At 39.9% G+C, this 20767-nt stretch overlaps 1 protein-coding gene across 2 annotated transcripts; it reads right to left on the bottom strand.

Moving 5' to 3' along the window:
* Positions 1-102: 102 nt before the first annotated feature.
* ptprna (protein tyrosine phosphatase receptor type Na) lies at positions 103-18822 on the bottom strand. Of its 2 annotated transcripts, none has more exons than XM_079356748.1 (24): positions 17904-18822; positions 14962-15012; positions 10733-10843; positions 10340-10460; positions 10028-10163; positions 9587-9782; positions 9305-9457; positions 9082-9207; positions 8776-8810; positions 8425-8690; positions 8238-8324; positions 7998-8077; positions 7731-7795; positions 6400-6609; positions 5688-5897; positions 5392-5539; positions 5040-5113; positions 4311-4388; positions 3987-4106; positions 2674-2840; positions 1818-1871; positions 1614-1678; positions 1043-1116; positions 103-921 (listed from the first exon to the last, which is right to left on the bottom strand). In XM_079356748.1, exons 1-24 carry the CDS (start codon positions 17977-17979, stop codon positions 850-852), a joined length of 2775 nt encoding a protein of 924 aa, XP_079212874.1. In that variant the 5' UTR covers positions 17980-18822; the 3' UTR covers positions 103-849. The 2 variants fall into 2 exon arrangements, with proteins under 2 accessions (XP_079212874.1, XP_079212873.1); XM_079356747.1 differs by having other exon boundaries at positions 5688-5945; positions 17904-18806.
* Between the last annotated feature and the right edge of the window lie 1945 nt (positions 18823-20767).

Raw genomic sequence — 20767 nt, 5'->3', positions numbered from 1 at the left:
CGAGGCATTTTCTTTTTCTTTGCTGCATCACATCACAAATTTATTCTGAGCAAGTCAAAAATACATTTTTATAGATATTTTCTATCTGTCTGCTACATGAAATAATCACAATCTCCAGGTTTATTATTTACATAAATCACAAGGTCGTACACTGAGTAAGACAATAAAGAAACCTGAACAAAATTACAATTTGTGCAAGGACAGAGAGAGAAAGAGAGAGACAGAGGTGTTTGGTCAATGTAAAGCTTCTTTAAGAACCAGTGCTTGGAGTTGGAGCAAACAATCATGTTGTCAAGTTATGGACAATATAAAGTCGCCAGAAATCAACAAATATCATACAGTAGCGTACAGTATTCTGGCAGACATGAAACATAACACACTGGACGATATGAACCGTATTCAAAGGGATTTAGCACAGTTGATGTCGGGGTAAAATTAGCTTGTATGCTGATTGATCATTTAGGTAGTCATGTCCACGAATGAGAGTTGATGTAAGAAGACAAAGAGCTGATCACGGGTGGAAATAAATGTGGAAATGTAATCTGTATTCACTTAGGCACAGTAAATGCAAATTTGAACTTTGTTGTCCAAGTGTGACTGTATCATTGTTGTGAAATAGGTCGATCAAATGTTTACAACAATGGCAAAAAAAACAAAAAACTTTTGTGTTAATAAAGGTCCACAAAGGTTTTAAAAGAATGGGAAGCTGGTACAGTACTGCATGCTGATAACAAGGGCAGTAACTGCTCCAGGTGTGATAGAGCAAATTCTTATTTACAGTGATGGCCAGATATACATGACTGTGTGGTACCAGTGTGACCTCAGGAGCGTTTGTCTCTGTGTCTGTCCTCACTGTGGAAGGGCTTTCAAGATGGCGTTCACCTCCTCTGCTACTGCTGTAAGCGCAAACTCAAACTGGTCCTGATGACGTCGTGAGAGGCAGGGTGAGAAGTAAAGAGAAATGTGTCAATGTTTGAACATTTAGATTTTACACCTTTGAAGTGCCTATAATTGAACCCACAGCCACACAGATTCATGCTACCTTTGTGCGGACCAAGCCAGGTCTCTGGTCTCTGATGTGCTCCAGTGAGGCTGCAATGTCGATCTCCTTCACTCCTTAAAACAACAACAGGAACAGTAGGAGAGTCACAGCAGCACTTAGGGAGGTTTTACTGCCATAGTTGTGCTAATAAGAAGATCAATAACTTCCCTAAAAAAAACAACATTCAGATCTGGTAATAAAAGGAGCATTTTTTTATTATTTTTTACTTTTCATAATTTGTGAAAAATTAGCATTTATCTAAGATGGTCATTCAGATATTGTACTGAAAAGAAAATCTTTGTCTACATCAATCAGTCTGGCAGAGAATGATTTAGTCTGAGGGCAGCATAAGTAAAATGATGTAGTGACTACAGTATCCTCTGCTGTCCACATAAGGTAGAACATTCAAGCAAACAGGGCGAAGAAGCCTTTCACTTTAGTTTGCTATTTGTGGGGCTTCTCAATGCTTGATCAAACTTTAACTCACACTAAAAATATATATCTATCTAAAACCGTTTTTTTTTTCCTTTTTCTTTTTGAGCTGTTTATGTGTGTGTCCTAAATGACTCACCCTTGGCCATGCGATTCAGCACCATGTCTATAAGGATGTACGTGCCAGTCCTGCTAGTGCCATCACTGTGGAGTGACGGAGAGAAAAACAGAAACTGTCAGTGCCCATGTTTTTTTTCTGCTGAGTAATGTTTGGTCAATCGGCTTCCACTTTCTTCTGATAAAAATCCATATTCTCATGTTTCATTGTTTGTTTGTTTTTTACCTGCAATGAACAATGATCGGACAGGAGCGACCTCTGTAGCATTTATTCACCTTCCTGAAAAACAGGAACAAGGGACGGCCGAGACAGGGAGGAGAACAAAGAACAGAGAAAAGGCTCTATTATATATAATTAATTACAAACGTTGGAGTCCAAGCGGAGGTTGTTCACATATAACACAAAAGTTTTTTTCTTTCCATTGATCAATATATTGATAAATGCATCCAAACACAATAATGTCTCCTATGCAGCATTGGGTACTTTTGAGTAAAAAACAGAACAAAGCAGATTGTGACCTAGAAGGAGTTCAAAAATGACAAAGACATTTAAATAACTGGTGAACATGGTAAGATTAGAAATGAAGTAGAGAATGAAAGGAATGGGAAAAATGAAATCAAATGCAAGGGTTCGTGAAGGAGATGAGATGTAAAACAGGAAAGGAAAGCTAAATAAAGAAGCCACAGATTCACTGTCCCTCTTGCAGTAGCCAGTCACACCTGCCAATGCTCATTTTTGTGACTATGCAACTGGAGCCAGAGTACTAGCTGCAAACCACAAAAATGACACTGGGAGATGTTAAAATACAAACCTGTCAACATGCACACTGGGAGAGAGGGAGAGAGAGAGAGAGCTCAGATGATGGAAGGAGTATGAAATGTTACACAAAGAAGATTTTAATGGATAACACACAGGGCAGAATGTCAGGGGAGACAACCCGGAAAAGAAAGGATTGACCAGTGAGTCACCCCACAACAATCCACACATGCCATCCTCACCACCTGTGTGTTACGCCTGGTGTTTGTTTATATAGATGACTGAATCGCACAGGATTAGTCTGTATAATTGCATCATTTCATACCTGCGGAAGTCAAGCAGCGGTCGCGTGGAGGTGGGGATACCGTCAGCTGGCCAGCTCAGCAGATGAAACTGCGTCAGAGTTCTGGTCTCCTGCGTCTGGATGTTCTTCAGGTAAAAACTACGCACCAGGAAGTCCTTACACCAGATGTGCTCTGACACCAGGTTCACCTGATGAACACAAAGATGTAGAAAAGAGAATAGGAGGGTAAATAGCGGGGACAATGAATATTTTCAGTCGTACATTTGGCAAACGACACGTCAAAATATTTTGTTTGTATTTCTTTGATGGAGTTTCTTGTAGATACAGATTCCTTATTTTCAAGTTTTTTGTCCATTTCACGACACTTATGAGACATGTAATTCTAACTATGCTAAAATCCCATGCCCTTGCAGTAAGTGGAGGCAATGTTCGCTAATGCAAGCAATCACAGGCATTCAGTTTTAATTGTCATATCCCAATGTTAAAGACTAGCTTGTGATTCTCTTTCTTTTAATATTTGACTTCTTTCATGTTGTTTTCTTTGAGTTACTGACTTCCTTCTCCTTGCAGGTTCCCTCTGCTGCCCTCTTGTGTCCTCCACATGTTTCACATTCCTCCCTACTGTGTTCGTGTCTTGGCCCCAGCTGACGCTCATCACTGACAAACCCAGCTGTCTGTACTTGTCTTGATAACCTCATGGGTATTCCTCGATCTATTTAGTGGTCTTTTTGCTTCCTACTGTTTGTGTCAGTTTGCCTATTTAGTAGTTGTTTTTTTTGTTTTAGGAACTTTCTTGTGAATTACCATTGAACAAATTATGGACCTGTTTTTAGAGAAACATACGGGGTGCTCTAACCACAAAGCTATGGGCGCCACAAGAGTTGTACATCTCTGTCCACCATTTATACCACTCTGAAATTAATCTAATCACAGCAAGTTACACAATGACCACCCAATAAACATGAATATTTTTTTTTTTTAAAAGGCCAACATGTTTTGTGGATTTTGTTTACTCCGCCAAAAGAAAATACCCCTCTGATATAAATAGTTTTATGCTATAAAAATGTCCTCATTATGACACAACTGTAGTGTCTGGAGGTATTTGACCTAAACTCTGTTCAGAGATATCAAGATCTCTCTCTTTATTCTCATATCAAAATCAGATTGTCATTATTAGTATCAAGTATCATTTAAGTATATTCTAATTGTTTTCATGTGAGAAAGCTTTTCCCATTGCACTGAACATTTCCAGCAAGAAAAGACTCATGAAACACAAATACGAATACGAATACAAATACGAAATGAAATATTTCACGTCACAACAGGAAATGAACCTCATAGATATGGTAGAGTGATGAGCCCTCGTCAGGCCAGTATCGCTCGCACTGTTTCTCTCCGTCTTCAACCAGAGCTGACATCATCACTATCACTGTGCAGCCGTTCTCCCACACCATCTGTAAGTGGAAGCAATACACTCCTTACATGAAAGCATACATCTGCACTGAAGATATTTTTTACACACTGTACATAATCTGTGATGAGTAACAATGCAGAATCATACACATGGACAGAACAGTTTTATGGCTTGCAGAGTTTTAATTTGTAAGTTAATCTTCAAAATTCTCTGTAAGATAGAAAAAGAGAAAATGTAAACCAACCTGCCAGAAATCAGCCACAGTGTGAGCCAGTGGTCCCTGTGTGGCGATATAAGACGGCTGACGAGGGTCGTGATCAAACTAAAGGGTTAAAAAGAGAAGGAAAAAAACAAAAACGATGATGAGATGCTTAGGCTCATACCGGGGGAGCAACACAATCTCAGGCAGTAGAGACGGTCACAAACACACAAAGAGTATTTTAAAATTCTTGTGTGTGTAGTGAACTGGAAGTGTTCATCTTTCATTGGCTTCTCGAGCACTAAGTACTGGATTTTACAGGTCAGTTCTTAAATCAGGTCAAAGTGTTTGCATTCATAAACGGAGAAGGAGAGATTTAGTATGGGCTTTAGCACTGCTGACTTTTTCTTATCATATTGTATTGAAGCTGAACGAGTACTGTGGTCAAAGTCGTACCTCTGTCCAATGCACAAGTGGTGTTTATTAACAAAACATAGCAGTCATGGAGTAATATTTGGTGTGAGTGATGTACAAAAAAGTCTGATCTGCAGTGCCATGTCAACCTGAGACATACCCCATGCATCAATATTCATTTCAGTCTGTTTCATAGCCAGCTCACAGACGCTTTAGAGGTTACATCCAATTTGTTGCAAACCTTTGTTATTATAAAATGTCTTTAATAGCCAATAGTTAAATTACTTGATTGTGCAAATATACTAAACCTAACCCCCCCCAAAAAAACGATGTGATTCTGATAGTTTAAAGAATCCTTACGATGATACTGGCGTTGATGTAGTCTTGTTTATTTGGGTTTAATTCAGCCTTCATCTTCACACGCGTGTGATCATCTGCAGAAGAAACAGGTAGAAAAGATCAGTCGATGAAAGCTGATAAAAAAACACAACACCACCACTTTCTCTTTAGTATATATATATATATATATATATATATATATATATATATATATATATATATATATATATATAATGTGAAGAACGAGTGTTCTGTTTTACAAGTTGTAAAGATGCTTAGCGTGCATGTGTTTTTGCATTGTGCACTGATGACTCATTTGTCCATGATCCATTTAAACAAGGCATCAGACATAGTGATATATTTATAAACTCACAGGGGAGTGATTCAGGGTGTCTGTTTTTGTCCATGTTAATGGGGCTTTGAGCCACAGCTACTGAACTGGGGTCAGCCTGATAGGAGCACAAAGCCTCCCACTCCTTCTGAAGGCGATCCTTATTACGCAGGTGATCCTCCATATAGGCCTGCGGGAGAGAGAGATGACAAATAAAATGTAGGCGTTTAATATCTGCCAAACAAGGCAAAGAAACATTTCTGCTTTCTACTGCCACTAAATAATTTGCAACATCAGGGAGTCCATTTTGCCTCCACTCCGATTGTGCATGAACTCACCAGTATCATGTGACCAGTAGAGATGTCCATGTTAGACTGAGCGGGCTCTTCGCTCCAGGACGGGGTGGAGCTGTGGGTAGAGGACGGGCTGTGCTGGGGACCATCACTGAACTGGGAGGAGACGCTGCTGACGCGAGACGTGTCAGTACCTCTTCGACCACCAGCACCCGCGGGTATGGCGGACCCCGCTATGCTCCCGCCGACACAGTCCTGACGGCAGAGGGAGGATTTAGACGCCATGTGCTGCCGACATAACTCCTGAAAATATGGAGGGGTTTAAAATGTTAAAAAAAAAATACAATTCTACAAACACATAATACTGATAGTGTGTATGAACAGTTGCAGGATAGATGTGTGTTAAATAAAAATCTATATTGTGACAAATGTGCTTTATCTTTTATCTGGCTTGATCAATAATATTTTTCTCTTTTTCTGTTAAAAACGTCTTATGGTTGAATTGAACTTTTCATTTAGCCCATATATAAGCATGCTATGTTGACAACATAATTGAAATTTCATCTAAAAAAATTGAGCTGTATACATTTTTAAGAAAAACAAATATTTCATGCCCCCTTGCTATACGTTATGAGATTTCTTGCACTTTCTATCCATCTATCACAACATGAAGGATTTTTCTTTTTTTAAGACCTAATTTGAGAGAATTATTTTAAAATCTCTCGCCTCAGTTCTGCATTGCCTTATGTTGCTGTACCTGATAGTCAAAGTGTGTCTCTGCTCCTCCCTCTGGCCCCAGACCCAGCTTTCCATTGGCTACTTGCTGCGTGTAGTGCTTAAAACAAGCCACCGCCATGGCCAATACCAGCACACCTCCTACGACTGCCATGGAAACAAGGGTGATGACTGTCCCACTTGAGCCCTGGGAAACTCTGGTTACCTGAGGGAGACCCCGTACATCTGTCCTCTGGGGAAAAAGAGATCATAAAGCGTGGTGAAAAAGACACAGGCAGTGGAAAGAAACATAAAGACAACTGATTTGTATCTCTTTTGTTTGCTGACATGCTGCACTCACTTTTAAGAGTACTCAGGCCAAGCTAAGCTACACAAAGGAAGATGATGGGGATTTAATCTTAACTACACGTGTGTGTGTATATAACTGTATGTGACTGAAAGGTTTGCACAGTGAGGGGTTGATGTTGAGTTATAAAGACAGAGATCTGAGAAGTCAAGATAGTACCATCCTACAGAGGCAGCAGGGGTCTGTTAAGACCAGTGAACCCGGGTAAAGTTCACTACACATGTCATTCCATTTTTACTTCATCTACTTTTCAAAACGGCTGATAGAAAGAAAATCAGTATGAGAGCTTTTTTTTCCTTTTGAGCACGTGAACAGTCCTGTTTTTCTCTCCAAATAACCACCAATCTAGTACACTCAAAATGTCTCTTGACAGGAAACATTGGGCCTCCACTTATAAACTAAAAAAAAGTCCAGAATTGAGAGAATACATTTAATCCTTATATAAGAGCTGCAAAAAGCACACATTGTTTTCTAAAAGGACCAACAGAAGAGCTGTACACATTAAACACAACGCCCCTGAACCCTTCTGAGCAGCTTCCAGTTTGTTTCCATCTTTCTTTCTTTTTTTCTTGCGTGACATGAAACATTTCCCAGTTTCATGTCACGATACCTTTTCAGTAAGTGTGTTTCTCCATTTTGATCAAATCCAGAGTTTTTTTTCCCCTCCAACGGATGAACATTTCTCACTCCATTATGCTAATAAATCTATTACATACACACTGGGGATGCAGGGGATGATTATCAGGCTTTGAGTAAGGCTGTTTGTGCGAACAGCGAATAATGAGGTTAATGACACTTGTGACTGTTGCCATAGCACCTTGGATCTTGGGAGCCACAGCAGGGGAGGGAGGCAGAGGAGATAAAGCACCATGGCAACAAGTGAAAATACTGGGTGTTACTATGTGTTGCCTCGCTGACTTGTTCTGGCTCCTTGGCTTCCAGATGGTCTGTACGTAATCACAACCATGAAAGTAATCACAGCGTTGAGGTAGAAGTAAATCATTTACCTCTCCCACACCGCTCTGTACAATCTTCAGGCCTGTCTCAGACTCAAGGAAGTTCTTTTCAGATACTGTTGGGGGTGAGAAAAAAAAACCCAAACACATTTTTTGTTGAATTGCAACAAAAAAAAGAAAAAAGAATTTTGGTTAAATTGTGTTTAAGGAAAAAAAACAAAACACAAGAGTAACATTACAGCTTTTGTCCTCATGCTGGTGTTTATTTGTGGTACAGGTAAGTGTTGGTGTGTCGGAGTGTGTGGCTTTGAGCCTCACCAGCTTTAGCAGCCACCTCTGCAGCTGTCATGTTGTGCTCATTCTGGCGAACACGGAATGTCAGCGCAGGACCCACCACACTGGAAACACAAAAACCACCGGGACACGCACACACATTGGTGCTCTAAACTAAAACATTACTTAATTTTTTTTACATATAGATATATATAGCTCTGACACACACACACACACACACACACACACACACACACACACACACACACACAATGTTGCTGTTACCTGATGTTGATGAAGCTGCTGGTTGTCAGGTGTATCTTATCAGCCAGGAGCTCCAACAGCTTCACTCCATCATACAAACTCAGAGGACTATAACAGAACAAAAAACATACTCCTTGCAAACATACATCTCATATTTGACAATCTCGTCTAGAAACTACTATGTGAATATTCTGTTTGTTTCACTGACCTTCTGTTTGTGACAATGTATCCATACTCCTCCTTGCCTCCCGTACCCTCGACCCGTGGCGGCCCCTCCTCCTTCAAGCCCTGTCCAGATTCAACCGGAGCAGCTTGAGGGGGCTGCGAGGCAGAAGGAGGTAGGCTGGCACCTTTAGATGGAGATGGAGCGGGGACTGAGAGGGAGGAGGGGGCAGGAGGGGCGTCGGGGGGGTGAGGGACAGAGGCAGGCTTCTCTGGCTTATTGGAGACACTGTCTGTTTTTACCATCTGCATCTACAGGGGGAATGATAGGTGACATGTCAAACATTGTGTGAACAGAATATTAAACAATGGCTGCTGATAATGGATGCCGACATACCTCCTTAAGGGTGATGAGGTCTTTCTCAATTGGATCTGTTTTAAGCAAATATCAAAGTTAAAAAAAAAGCCCTCGATTTGTGTATCTTCTAAATATTCACACATATAACAATATAAATATTTACATATTATTGTTCTAAGATTCAAAATATTATCATCTTACAAAAACACTGACTTTTTGTAGCATAAAGAGGCAAAAGGGGGCTCACATTTCTTTCATTGAAATGTAATTTTGCAGTTACTTTCCTCCTGACGTCTATGTGGTTTGCGTTTTGACTTTTTGCATCGTAATTTAAAAACACATCACCTGTTTTTTCCTGGGCTTGCAGCAGCTGAAGAATGAGGGCCAGCTTGTAGAGCTGCTCTTGGCTGAGCTCTCTGGGGTCAACGCCGTACCTCTGTAACACTCCTGACATCCTCTGGAGGAGACCATCTAACACAGCACAGCAGAGTTAGCGTTTATCTGTATTAAGTACTTCATACAGGTTTTTTTTTTTTTTTCAAGGAGGTTCATATTTCCTATCCCTCACCATTGTTTTGAGACACAGCACTAAAGTCCTGAGGAGCTTTTTTATTCTGCAGTGCTTGTTGTCTGCCAGCAGTATCAAGTCTCTCCTCGACGGTGTAATCTTCCTCATAGTCCACTGGCGTCTCCAGATTCAAATCCTCATAATAATGCAGACCTGGCAACAGCATAATAGATAATGATGCTAAACAGAATTGTCTACTTATAATTTATGTAACAGTTTTCCTTCCACATCATTTATTGTAAAGTTATTTTGTGTCAAAAAAAAAAGAAAAATCCCATTTACCCGCAGGAGCCATGGAGGCAGCACCTCTGTGTCGATATGACGGCTGTGGAGAAGCCAGGTAGAGCGACAGGGCTTCTTGTAGCAGCTGCCTGTCACGTTCCCGCTCTCTCTGTTTGGCCTGGGACCTTGAAGAGGGGCGGGCATAACTGCCTCCTGCTCCAAGTAGTGATCTCTCTACTTCATCTTGGTATCTATGCTGGAATCAGGAGAGACATCACGACTGTCTTAGATTTGAATATAATTTACTATACAGTATCTATATTTTGTACGTAGTATGTATTTTTGTAGACTAATGATCTATTTGCCAGTTTTGAGACACAATCACATGATTATATACAAATCATTGTTATTCCAGATTAATTATAATACTTAAATTAGCTGGGATTTCATTTCAGTCAGTGTTGAATCACCTACTTTTGGTCAAGTATGGTGTGTGTGTACCTGGTGGTATGTGTACGGGTCCATAGAGGCTGTCTGCATGCGCAGCGGGGACTGAGGAGGTTCGACAATCATATAGTCAAGATAATTGCCACTAGGAGCTGTGGAACCAGACTTCGAGCTGTGGTGCTGTTTGGACCTGCGCGACCCGGAGAGAGAAACAAAAGAGGATTAGCGTGGAGGCAGCGAGAAGGATAAAGGAACACAGCACTATGAATGGTGACTCAAAGGAGACCTGAACGTATGGATCTGATTCCTTCTTCTGACTCATGTGTTTTGTGCAAGGTATCATCAATGTCACTGAGGAGTACTTACTGAGAGGCATGAAAGGAGGAGGCAGAGGCAGAGTTTGGTTTAATGGTCTGGGTGGTATGTGGAACCCTCTTTAGCTCCTTTGATAAGATATACTGGGTGATGTCATCTTGCCAGGAAAGACCTACAAGCATGCACACATGCCCACACACACACACACACACACACACACACACACACACACACACACACACACACACACACACACTCACAATGTAATTAAGACAGCCACAGAAGGTGGGAGCGAGAGTGCAAGACAGAGGTGACTCTCTAAACTTGCCTCTATGGTGCTGGGAGCCCAATGGCTCTGCGGCACACAGCACTTGCTCCTTACATTTTTGAAGGATATAAGGATATATGTATCGTGAATGCAGCTGATGATGTGTATTTTCTCACCTTGGAGCATGAGCTGTTTGAGGACTTCCTGCATCCTCTTCAGGACAGGAACTGACACTTGGTACTGGATCTGCTCACGCTTGGAGCTGCGACACTGACCAAACAGCCCGTCTGGAATAAACCCAAAGATACAAAACTTACAAAACTTATAGCATATTTTAACTTGTGCTGGCTGGATAGTCTCATACGGACAATACCAAACATGTTTTACATGAACTAGAGAGATAAGTGTAAACGATTTTGTAAAAATAGAAAATTAATTTGGCTTAATTCCATTTAGCTGCTTCACTGTCAGGGTCTTGGTATTGTGTATGGTGACTCTATAAAGTTGAGGCTCACGGGGGCAATCGTTTTTAAAAAAGCTTTTGTTTGTGCTGTTGGTAATAGCTCTTATTTCCAACTCTGTCAAGTCAAAGTGAGAAATGAACCGATGTATCAATAGACGATGTTTTATCTTCGTTGTAAATGAAATTGAACAGATATTTCAATGAAGCTGTCCTTGAGGTAGTGCAGTGCTTTGTGTTAGCAATAATTCTCATGTGAGCCCACGCCACAGCAGTGAGTCATATTTTTAAAGTTCAGCCCACACTCTTTGACTGCTTGTCAAATCCCTTTTTGATAAGGTTCTGCCACCGTCACCAAGTGTGCTTTACGCAAAGTTCCTGTGAAGTTGTTGAGAACTTGCAGGCAGCCTCAGGGCCAATCGAAGTATATCAGAGTTTAATCAATAGAGTTTTGAATAACTGAATGAATAACTACCTAATATCGGTAGTACATGAAAAAAAAAAAAACTCCAGACAATATGTCAACGTCAGCCTACACAGTTTCCTACATCGACCAGAAACAAGTTGATGCATCATTTTAAGCTTCACAGAGCGAGTGCTCGCTGTATGCCTACATACTGTATATCACTGCATAAAGGTGTTCATCCCTTATTATATTAAGAGGATCAGAGCAAGGAGAGAGGCCAGTGCACTATGAAGGGAGCTGAAATGACTCCCCTTTTTTGTAGCGCTGTCATGGTGGATGATCAATGACAGAGACATATTTTGTAAGTAAAAGACTGTCAGACGTCGATGTGTTTGGAATAAGGATAAAGCAGGGCGGACTGTGTATGTCTCAGCGCACTGATGAGTCATCACTGTCTTTCACTACACCAGCTAAAACTGGTGAAACTGTGCATGGTTATACCGAACAGATTAGAGAGGATTAGTGTTTGTGCAGCCAGGAAGCAGGGACATTGATTTATTTAACCACTCAATGTATTGAACACTGATAAGAATAGATTGGTTAGCTTCCTTCTTTCTTTTTTGCAGTAATTACTTCTAATAAATACCTACTGCTATCATTCAAGTTGATCTACTGTTTTGTATATTAGATAAAAACGATAAATTATCGATTCAGAAAGAAAGCTACAATTCAAATTGTGAGCATCTTTCCGTCCCTTAACACTCAGAAAAGACAGAAAATGTCCCTATACAGTTTCCATCCTAGTCAAAATCGAATTTCAAATCATCAACGCCAATAATATGATACGCCACCGTTTATTGTATCCTGAGCTACAGTTCAGAAGGCATACAGTTATTCCTGGTGGAGAACTGACTGATGACAAAGAGAACCGGGACATGGAGGAATGGAGGAGGAGTGGAAGATGAATGGAGAGGATACAGAAAACTGATTGGCTTGATTGGATTGGGACTATTTCTGGAGCTTGGTTTATTTCTGTGGCTATATTTTTTTTGTATAGATGATATATGGCAGTAATAAACATTGGATTTCAAATTTGTAATTACTCGTGTCTCTGTCTTTCAGATTCTGCTCCCTATGATTTCCCACCTTGTGCTCCCCCTCATCGTGCTCACTTTTGACTGACATCATTCCCCTTGTGCTCCTCCCTCTTGTTGCCAGTTCAGTCTGTATGTTACCTCGGTCCAGCATTTTCTACTTCTGAGTTCTCTGGTGTTTTATGACCATTGTCTGCTTCTCGTTTTTGCCGTTTGAATGCACATTTTGAATTTGTCTGCACCAACCTGTGTACTAACTTTGACTGTTTTTTTTTTAACTGAACTCTGTCTTGGGTGATCATGCATTTTTGGGTCTGTGTCTGCCTGGTTCCATTAATCCCTCATTTAAAATATCCGAAACATCTTGCTTCTATGTGTTGAAGTGAAAGACCTAAAGCCCTCAATAATATCACAAAGCTTAAATTTCAGTCACACAGTCACAGTCAAGATGCACGTTGTCTGCAAAGTCAGAACCTCAAGGAAGCAGCTAATGGACAAGTTCAGTGGTGCTAAACCTGCACACAGAGACCTCAAGTGATATTATGTGAGCTTACTCTGCTTTCCAGATGCATCTCACTCAAACACACTCTACACACTCTACAATAAAATCAACAAAAACGTTGCAGTTTTATTACATTTTTCACTAGAAATATGGGCTGGAGGAGGACATGAAAAAGGAAGCTCCATAGCACTAAAAATTGACAAAACAACAAAAAGTCCCATTATGACTGTTTCTGGTTGGGCTGAAAACAGGAAAAAAATTCTCATCCACCTGGAACACAACCAAAGCAATAATAGCCGGCAACACAGCATGTCACCGACAAATACAACGAATGCTGAGAGCACCGAAAAGAAGAGGTGCATTGCACAAAGCACAGCGGAACACATCAGATGCAATCAATCCTGTGTATCACAGAAAGGAAAGGAACTAACACTACACAAGAGCTAGATGTCTCTAGTGTTCGCTGGGGGGAGAGAAAGCTGTGTTGTGCAGAGAGCTGACATTATGTTAGACATCCTAGGGTGAATTTGTGCCTGACGGGAAACATTACACAAGCTTATGGACTAAGCTGGAATCACTGTCATCAGTGTGTTAGAGGCATAAAATAATACTCAGCTGATTCTTGTTATTTCCTTCAAATGATTTTCACAGATTCATAGCTGCTCTTTTTTTTTTTATCTTGTTTTGTTTTTTTTAAAAAGCTGAGAGCTCCTTCTGTTTTATTGACCAGGATCTGTCTTTATACAACTCAAGATAAACAAAAAAAAAAGGGATTTCTATTGTCCATTTAATTCACAGCAACATTCAGGAAAGTAACAGGATGAATAGCAGTTATAAGATAAATCTAAGTCTAATCTAATAAGTCTTAAATTGTTCATGCCTGCATTCTCTGTCAGACTGATACTGTTTAGGGCAAGAAGCAATTCTGCCGTTTTCAAGTGTTTATGTATGACATAAAGCAAGTATGCTAAAATCAAATATTTAATAATATCATCAATGTCGATGGTGTCAAAGAGTGATCAAAGAAGTTAAAATGTGTACATAAAGACATAAAACAGTAATGCATTGCACAGACACAATATTGAACATAGAAGGAATCATTTTGAAAAGATGGTGGGCACTGAAGTTAATTAGACTCAAAATAGTCTAATATTGTTGATTGTACTTTTGCTCTGAGTAGCCTCAAACAGCTCGGAATCCTGTTCATGTAAAATGAACAGTGGGGCTGCTTGTGTTTTTGTGGGACATCTCTGAGTGTGTGTGAAAACTGCTGCAGTTTGGACTTCTTTTTTCTTCTTTCACAATTAGGTCAATTAGTATTTGTTAATGACTTCAGAGTAACAGATTTTTTTTTTTTTAACAAATTAGTTTGAATTCAGCAGGCATGTTCAAAGAGCGAAAAATATGCTCATGTCCACCAATCAGCCTTGAAACCAAACATTTGTCTCCCTGCTACAACCTCAGACCCTGAGATGAGCATAAATACAGCCCTCTGTGTTTGCAAGCATGCTCATCCATTCTGTATGCCATCCGATGGCTACGTAAGTGCCTAAGTGCGTAAGTGTGTGTCAGTGAGTCATCGCTGTATTAGCACAACAACTGTGGGGGTGTCGACCTCACAGTGATGTCAGTGTTACCATGGAGACTGTGGAGCAGGGGAGGGGCTTAGACTATGACGTGGAATACTAAGAGCAGGTAGGTGACAGAGGGGGAGAAATCTTTGACGTGTTTCCATATATTTATAGATAATATTTATGTCAGCATCTATGCGTGTTTTTACAGCTGCAGGGGAAACTATTCAATGTGCCGTAGAGGTAAGACAGTATTAAAAAAAAAAAAAAGCAGTGTGTCTGAAAACTTTATGAGCAGAGACAACATGTTTGCTGGTGTGTGTGTGTGTGTGTTTAAAGTGTAAACACAGTGCCTGTGTTGGCTTTACTCACCATCTGAGCAGAACTGTTCCCTCGTGCACAGCTTCCGCTCAAACAGGCAACCTGTGAAAAAAAACCCACAAGGCCGACAGGTACTCTGAGTAAAATCTCTCACAGTGCTTTCCATGGCAACCACTACTGTAATTCACCTTTGAAGAGGTAGAAATGTGAGCAGAACAAAGTGAGTTAAACCCCGGATTTGTCATTGTAATTGGCTTCAAATTCAGTGAACAGCGGTTAGCAAAAACATACAACTCTTTTAAATTGAAAGGCAGCCATTGTCAAAGCCAACCTTTACAATAAGAATCAAACAATTACAAGGCTTTTATATCACCGCTTCATAGCCCCCTCAGGCATCAGCATCAAACCAACAACTCATAAACGCATTGAAAACACAAAGTATTTGATTTCATTCAATCATACATTGGAGGTTGAACAGGCTTTTAGAGGTTCTACAGATCTACTCCTTAAGTAAAATGTAATCTATTTAACATGATGGCCATATTTTATTACATGTGAAAGATTGAGATATTAGGGTGTAGGTATTCATTGAGGAAATTAATTATATGCTCACTTATTGAGTAGTTGAACAAATGCAGTTTCTCATATGTATTTCATTTTCAGCTATTCTGCTTTTTTAGTAAGCCAGTCTTGGGGTGTGTAGCCTTGTGGGAAGTGACAAGGTGTGGCAGTTAATAGATAGTAACCTAACAAGGGTAGAATATTGCTTATATCTTTCTAGTCAGCTTTTATTGCACTATATATTTTTTTAAAAATCATTTATGAATGTGTATGAGAAAGAATTCAAATCACAGAAAAAAAAAAGTCAGATAACAGGTGAGCTAATTTTCTGAAGAGAAACCTGGCAAAGAGAAGATTGAACTATGTTCTTGTCCTGAAAATGAAGTGACTCAGTCTCTACCAGCAGTTTGACTCACCTTTATGAAACACAAATATATTTCACACTTTGTTAATGACTAAAACTGTGAAAGTTGAGGATTTATTTTGAGGAGTGATAATCACTTTCCTCTTTTTAATTCATGTGGAATATTTTATTTTTTTACAAAAATATCAAACAGCATGCACCTCTGAGAAGTTGATCACTGGGTGCTGGACAAAAGAGAAATTCAAAGACAAAAGCAGATTAAGGGGTTAGTCCCTTATACGTTACATTCCTATTATGTGTTAAAAGGAGCAGCTTCTGGTGTGTGCACACTCTGTCCTTCTCTGTCTTTAAATATTTTGTTTTGACCAAATCTATGTTTGAATTTTACACACATACTAATGCCAATAAAAAAAAAAGGGTATTTCAGGAACACTGCATAAATCTGCCTCACGTGGAGCAAAACCTCAAACAAAAAAAACACAAAGGATACGATTACATTGGGACCTAGCCAAGCAGTATCTATTTCGTAGTAGCACACAGAGGCACTGACATTAATATTATCTGACAGGACACTGTGTGCACCGGTAAATGTCAATCCTCGTCATTAAAAAGCACTGACTGGTTTTCCAGCGAAAAAATCTGACATTTGGATGGATGGCAGCTCAGCTATATAGATGACTGTGTGAAAGAAGATAGATGGAAGGAGATGTTAATGGATGAATAGACAAAGGGAAGCATCAGTGGTTACTGGTTTCTCTCCCTTGTGCTGAATTGTCCAGATTTGCAGACTTGCACCACACTGAGAAAATCATTATCATTATGAAGATTTTTTTTAATTGATGTTAGAATTCTAATGGAAAACTTTGTATGAACATATTATGTCCACATCTTTCCTTCCCTGTTACTTGTTTTGTGTTTGAATTATTTAGTGAATGGACAGTGTATTTTATCCAAAAAGACGACATTCATAAAGTCATTTATTATGCATTGCATTTTGATGATAGGACTTAAAATTGGGCAAACATGATAATCAAATCACATTGTATATTCAGGGTGGAGGAGGAAATGATAGGGCTGGGAACTTGTGTTTGTCAGGGAAAACCAGAAGCAGACAAAAACATCACACATCTCCACCTAAACATGCTGGACAGTATAAGGAATGATGGTCTGCAAGGATCAAACTTCTGGGGGAAAAAAAAAATGTAGAAGCCATCTTTGGGTGGGAGTCTGATAGGATGGAGGGAGTAACAATACACTTGTTGATTCTGAGAATTGATTTCTAATTTTGTAGGCTCAATGCATGCAATCTACAACAAGAACAGTAATTGGATTTTCCTGTATTTTCTTGAAGTCAATAGAGCAAAAACCACTGCTGCTGCCATTTTCAATACAACTATAGAAAACAGTAAATGCCCCTGCTATATTCAACTGCTGATGCAAGCTCCACACTGCTCACACATTAGTAAACACACTTTTAAAACAGATGTTTTTTTAAATTAATTTACGTTTAAATTCCAACAAAGAGAATTACAGTGAACAGTGTTTCTGATTAGCCCATTTTTTCATCAACTAGAACCTATCTTTAATGTTCGATATCATTGAGCTGCAGAGGACTTTATCCCTTTATTCAATTCTCCAAACATCTTTCTGTTGTCTTTTCGCTCTGTGGAGAAAGAAAAATAAATAATTTGGCTACTCTGATTTTTTATCTGCCTTGTCACTTTGCATCGTTTTGAAAGCCCCATCTCTTCTCCGTTTCATTTCCTCGATCTCTTATTTACCCATCTCCCTTATTTACTTTATTTACAAAATATTTAAAAAAAAAATAATGTAATGCAAATTGATGTAAAGATTTAGATTTCACTCAATGTAGACATTTTACAGTACTTTGATAGCAATGCATGCATCCATGGATAAAGTATCCGGATGGGATCTATGTGAAGTCATGAGTTACTGTAGAAACGTCATGTTCCTGAGGTAACATCACATTTACAGAAAATATAACTGACTATGACTTCTGTTAAGGACAGTGTCATCATCAGTCTCATCGTCATCCTCATCATCTTACCGTATTTCTCTGACATTCCTGGTTGGCACAGCACGGTTAAAAGGAGCAGGACTCTCCATGGTTTCAGGTGGATCATGATCCCAGATGCAGGCAGATGGATGCTTAGCTTTGGTCCCTTTTTCTGTCTTTCAAATCCCCATAGTGCTGGTAAAACGAGCCCGTGTCTTATGTCTGCAGCTCACATTGCACCAAAAAAGCCAATGTGACGGATAATTCGCGATAAATTGTTAGAAAAAAAAACCAAAATCCTCATTCACTGAGTGTAGGCTACAGGCGGGGCGAGGGGATGGAAAGAAGAGGAGGAGGAGGAGGAGGAGGAGGATCTGACTGTGATCACGCAGCGTAGTATCGACAGCAGATCTGCAGGAAAGAACGTACAAGAAGAAAAAAAAGAGAGCATGGATTCGACCTGCTGTGACGTCATCGCAGCTTTCACTCACAGGGGGAGATGATGAAGAGTGAATTAAAAGCGTTGCGTTTTAGATTCCACCTCTCCTCAAACGTCACACATGTATTATTCATTAACGTGCGAGCATGCACAAACCACGTGACGGGTGCAACGGATTTGTTCACCATACAGCTTGCAGGTGTGCACACAGGTATTTAGGCTGTATCCAAGGTTCGACTAGTAACACGTGTGAAGGCTGTCAAAAGTTAAGAATGTGATCTAAATGTAGTTTCATCATTGAAGACGGCTGGAAACTGGGTATTAACGATTCACTATTGTATAGCGTTTGGTTTAAATCAGATTATTAACATTTAGGAAAGGAAGGAACGGGAGAAAAAAAGGAGCAAACAAGATGGCAACAAATGTTGCCTGTAGGCCCCAAAGCAATGGAGCAGTGTCCTAAATTCACCTGAGCCCATGGTAAGACCACCAGAACAACATTACTTCTTGTATCATGTTAGAAAGGTTACATATGTGTATATTTGTACTGTATGTTGTCTTAAAGTGCTGTAAAAGTGATCCACCTAATAATACTTTTTGTCGTGATTTGTTGTTTTTTTTTATCGTTTTTCAGAGTTTTGATTCCTTATCTTGTTTTAGGTCTCATTCTTTCTCAGTGTTGCTTGTTTCCCATGTGTTTTTCAATGTTTTCCAGTTCAGTCTTTAATGTTCCCCGTTTTATTTTGTAATTTGTTATTCTTGTTTCTCTATCGTAACTAGACTATCTCTCCACTATATATTCCATATGAAGAGATGGTCTCTTCTCTCAGAGAATGGTTACACCTTGTAACCTACATTCTCTGTTCAAGTGTGCGTTGTATTCCTGTGTTCAGTGTGTCTTCAGTGTTTCATGATTTATATCCACAGTGTTGTCTTGATTCCTGCCTCTCTGTGTTTCCCTTCTGTCTTTGATTGTTCTAACTTGTTTCTTATTGGTCTAAACTGTGTTGGATTATCCGGTTATTTACTCTCTGTGTGTCATCCCTTCTGTGTCAGTTCAGTCCATCTATGAGTTGAAAACAGGGACCTGCACCAAAGTGCAGAAAACCAAAAACTATTTAAAGGGATACTTCACCCATTTACGTGAAGGCTGGATTCACGACCATTCAACACTACTACCATGTTTCTAATGATACACAGCTTCATGCAAATGGGTGAAGTATCCCTTTAATTTAAAATGAAAAGGCAAAGAAACAAAACAAATTTAAAATCTAAATGTCCAAACTGAAAAAATCCACAAAGAAAAAAAACGAGGTAAACCCCAGGAGCTCAGGGAGATAAACAACAATGAATTGGAGCATCACTGAGGCACAGTTACACACCATATTGAGTCACAGGAGCTGTTCTCTTGCTCCCTCTTGTGTCTCTGAAATGCTAACACCGTAGTTTGAACAAGGACTAGAGATAAGAACAAAATGAACACATTTTTTCTTGTTTTGAATAAGTTGGGTGCTTTTGTTGATTTTATGCAGTCTACACGACATCCTATAAGCCTTACTTATTTCAAACATTTTGAAAATTACAAATGAAATATACACTACTCACAATAAGTTGGGGATATTATTATTTACACAAGTGCTTTTCCTATTTAGTCTGAATTTTCTGTAAATAAGTCAGACGTGCTCGATGGGGTTCAGGTCAGGGGACATTGATGGCCATACCATGTGAGGCACTCTGACTTCCTGAAGTCGAGCTGTGACAATTCTGGCACGATGTGGTGGAGCATTATCATCCATGAACAGAAAGTTGGAGGTGTGCTGGTTAAATTGGGTGATGATGATGATGGCTTCTATGATGTCTCTTAAGGTAAGAACGTGCAGTGACTGAGCCATCTACAGACTGTTGCACCTTGACGGTAGACCACTGCTGCCTTGTCCTGGTCACATGGTCTTGTGCCCGCTACAAACAGTCAGAGCGGTGTCTTGGTGTTAGTGGAGTCACCTGCAACGGTCGACTGGCATCAAGCCAAAGTGGTGGAGTCGGTTGTAAATTGTTTGTCTGAAAACCTTAGTACCCCTCACTTCTCGTAAACAGGCGTGCAGCTGTGTGGCAGTAGCATAACAGTGTCTGAGTGCAGAGGTCCTTAGGTACTGGTCATGATTGTGGTCCATCACTCGCGTGGTTCCACTCCTCGGTCTGTCACAAACACTGCTAGTAGTTTTGTGTCTTGCTGCAAGTCTTCTGAGGACACTTTGGCCTTGTTCACATTGCACCTCCAAATGTGATTTTTTAGCACAGCCAGATTGTTATGTGGTTTGATTTTTTTTTTTTTTTTCATTTTCTGCCAATCTGAACACAAAAAGCCACAAGATCTGATTTTTTCCAAATCTGATTCAAACCACACATGGAGGGAATTGTAAATGGGATTCGTCTCAGTCGCTTCAATGTCTCTTCTGCGTCACTCTCAATGCGACGC

Source organism: Symphodus melops, assembly GCF_947650265.1.
Source record: "Symphodus melops genome assembly, chromosome: 12".
NCBI lineage: Eukaryota > Metazoa > Chordata > Actinopteri > Labriformes > Labridae > Symphodus > Symphodus melops.
The sequence above is the reverse complement of the archived record's forward strand: the minus strand, read 5'-3'. Positions and strand labels throughout refer to the sequence as shown.

Excerpts from the sequence above, each read along its gene's own strand:
- ptprna (XM_079356747.1), bottom strand. The coding sequence starts at position 17,979 with ATGATCCACCTGAAACCATGGAGAGTCCTGCTCCTTTTAACCGTGCTG. Across the intron at positions 15,013-17,903 it reads AGGAATGTCAGAGAAATACG|GTTGCCTGTTTGAGCGGAAG; the intron begins GTAAGATGATGA and ends TTTTTTTCACAG. Across the intron at positions 9,208-9,304 it reads TGCTGTGTCTCAAAACAATG|ATGGTCTCCTCCAGAGGATG; the intron begins GTGAGGGATAGG and ends GTGCTGTGTTAG.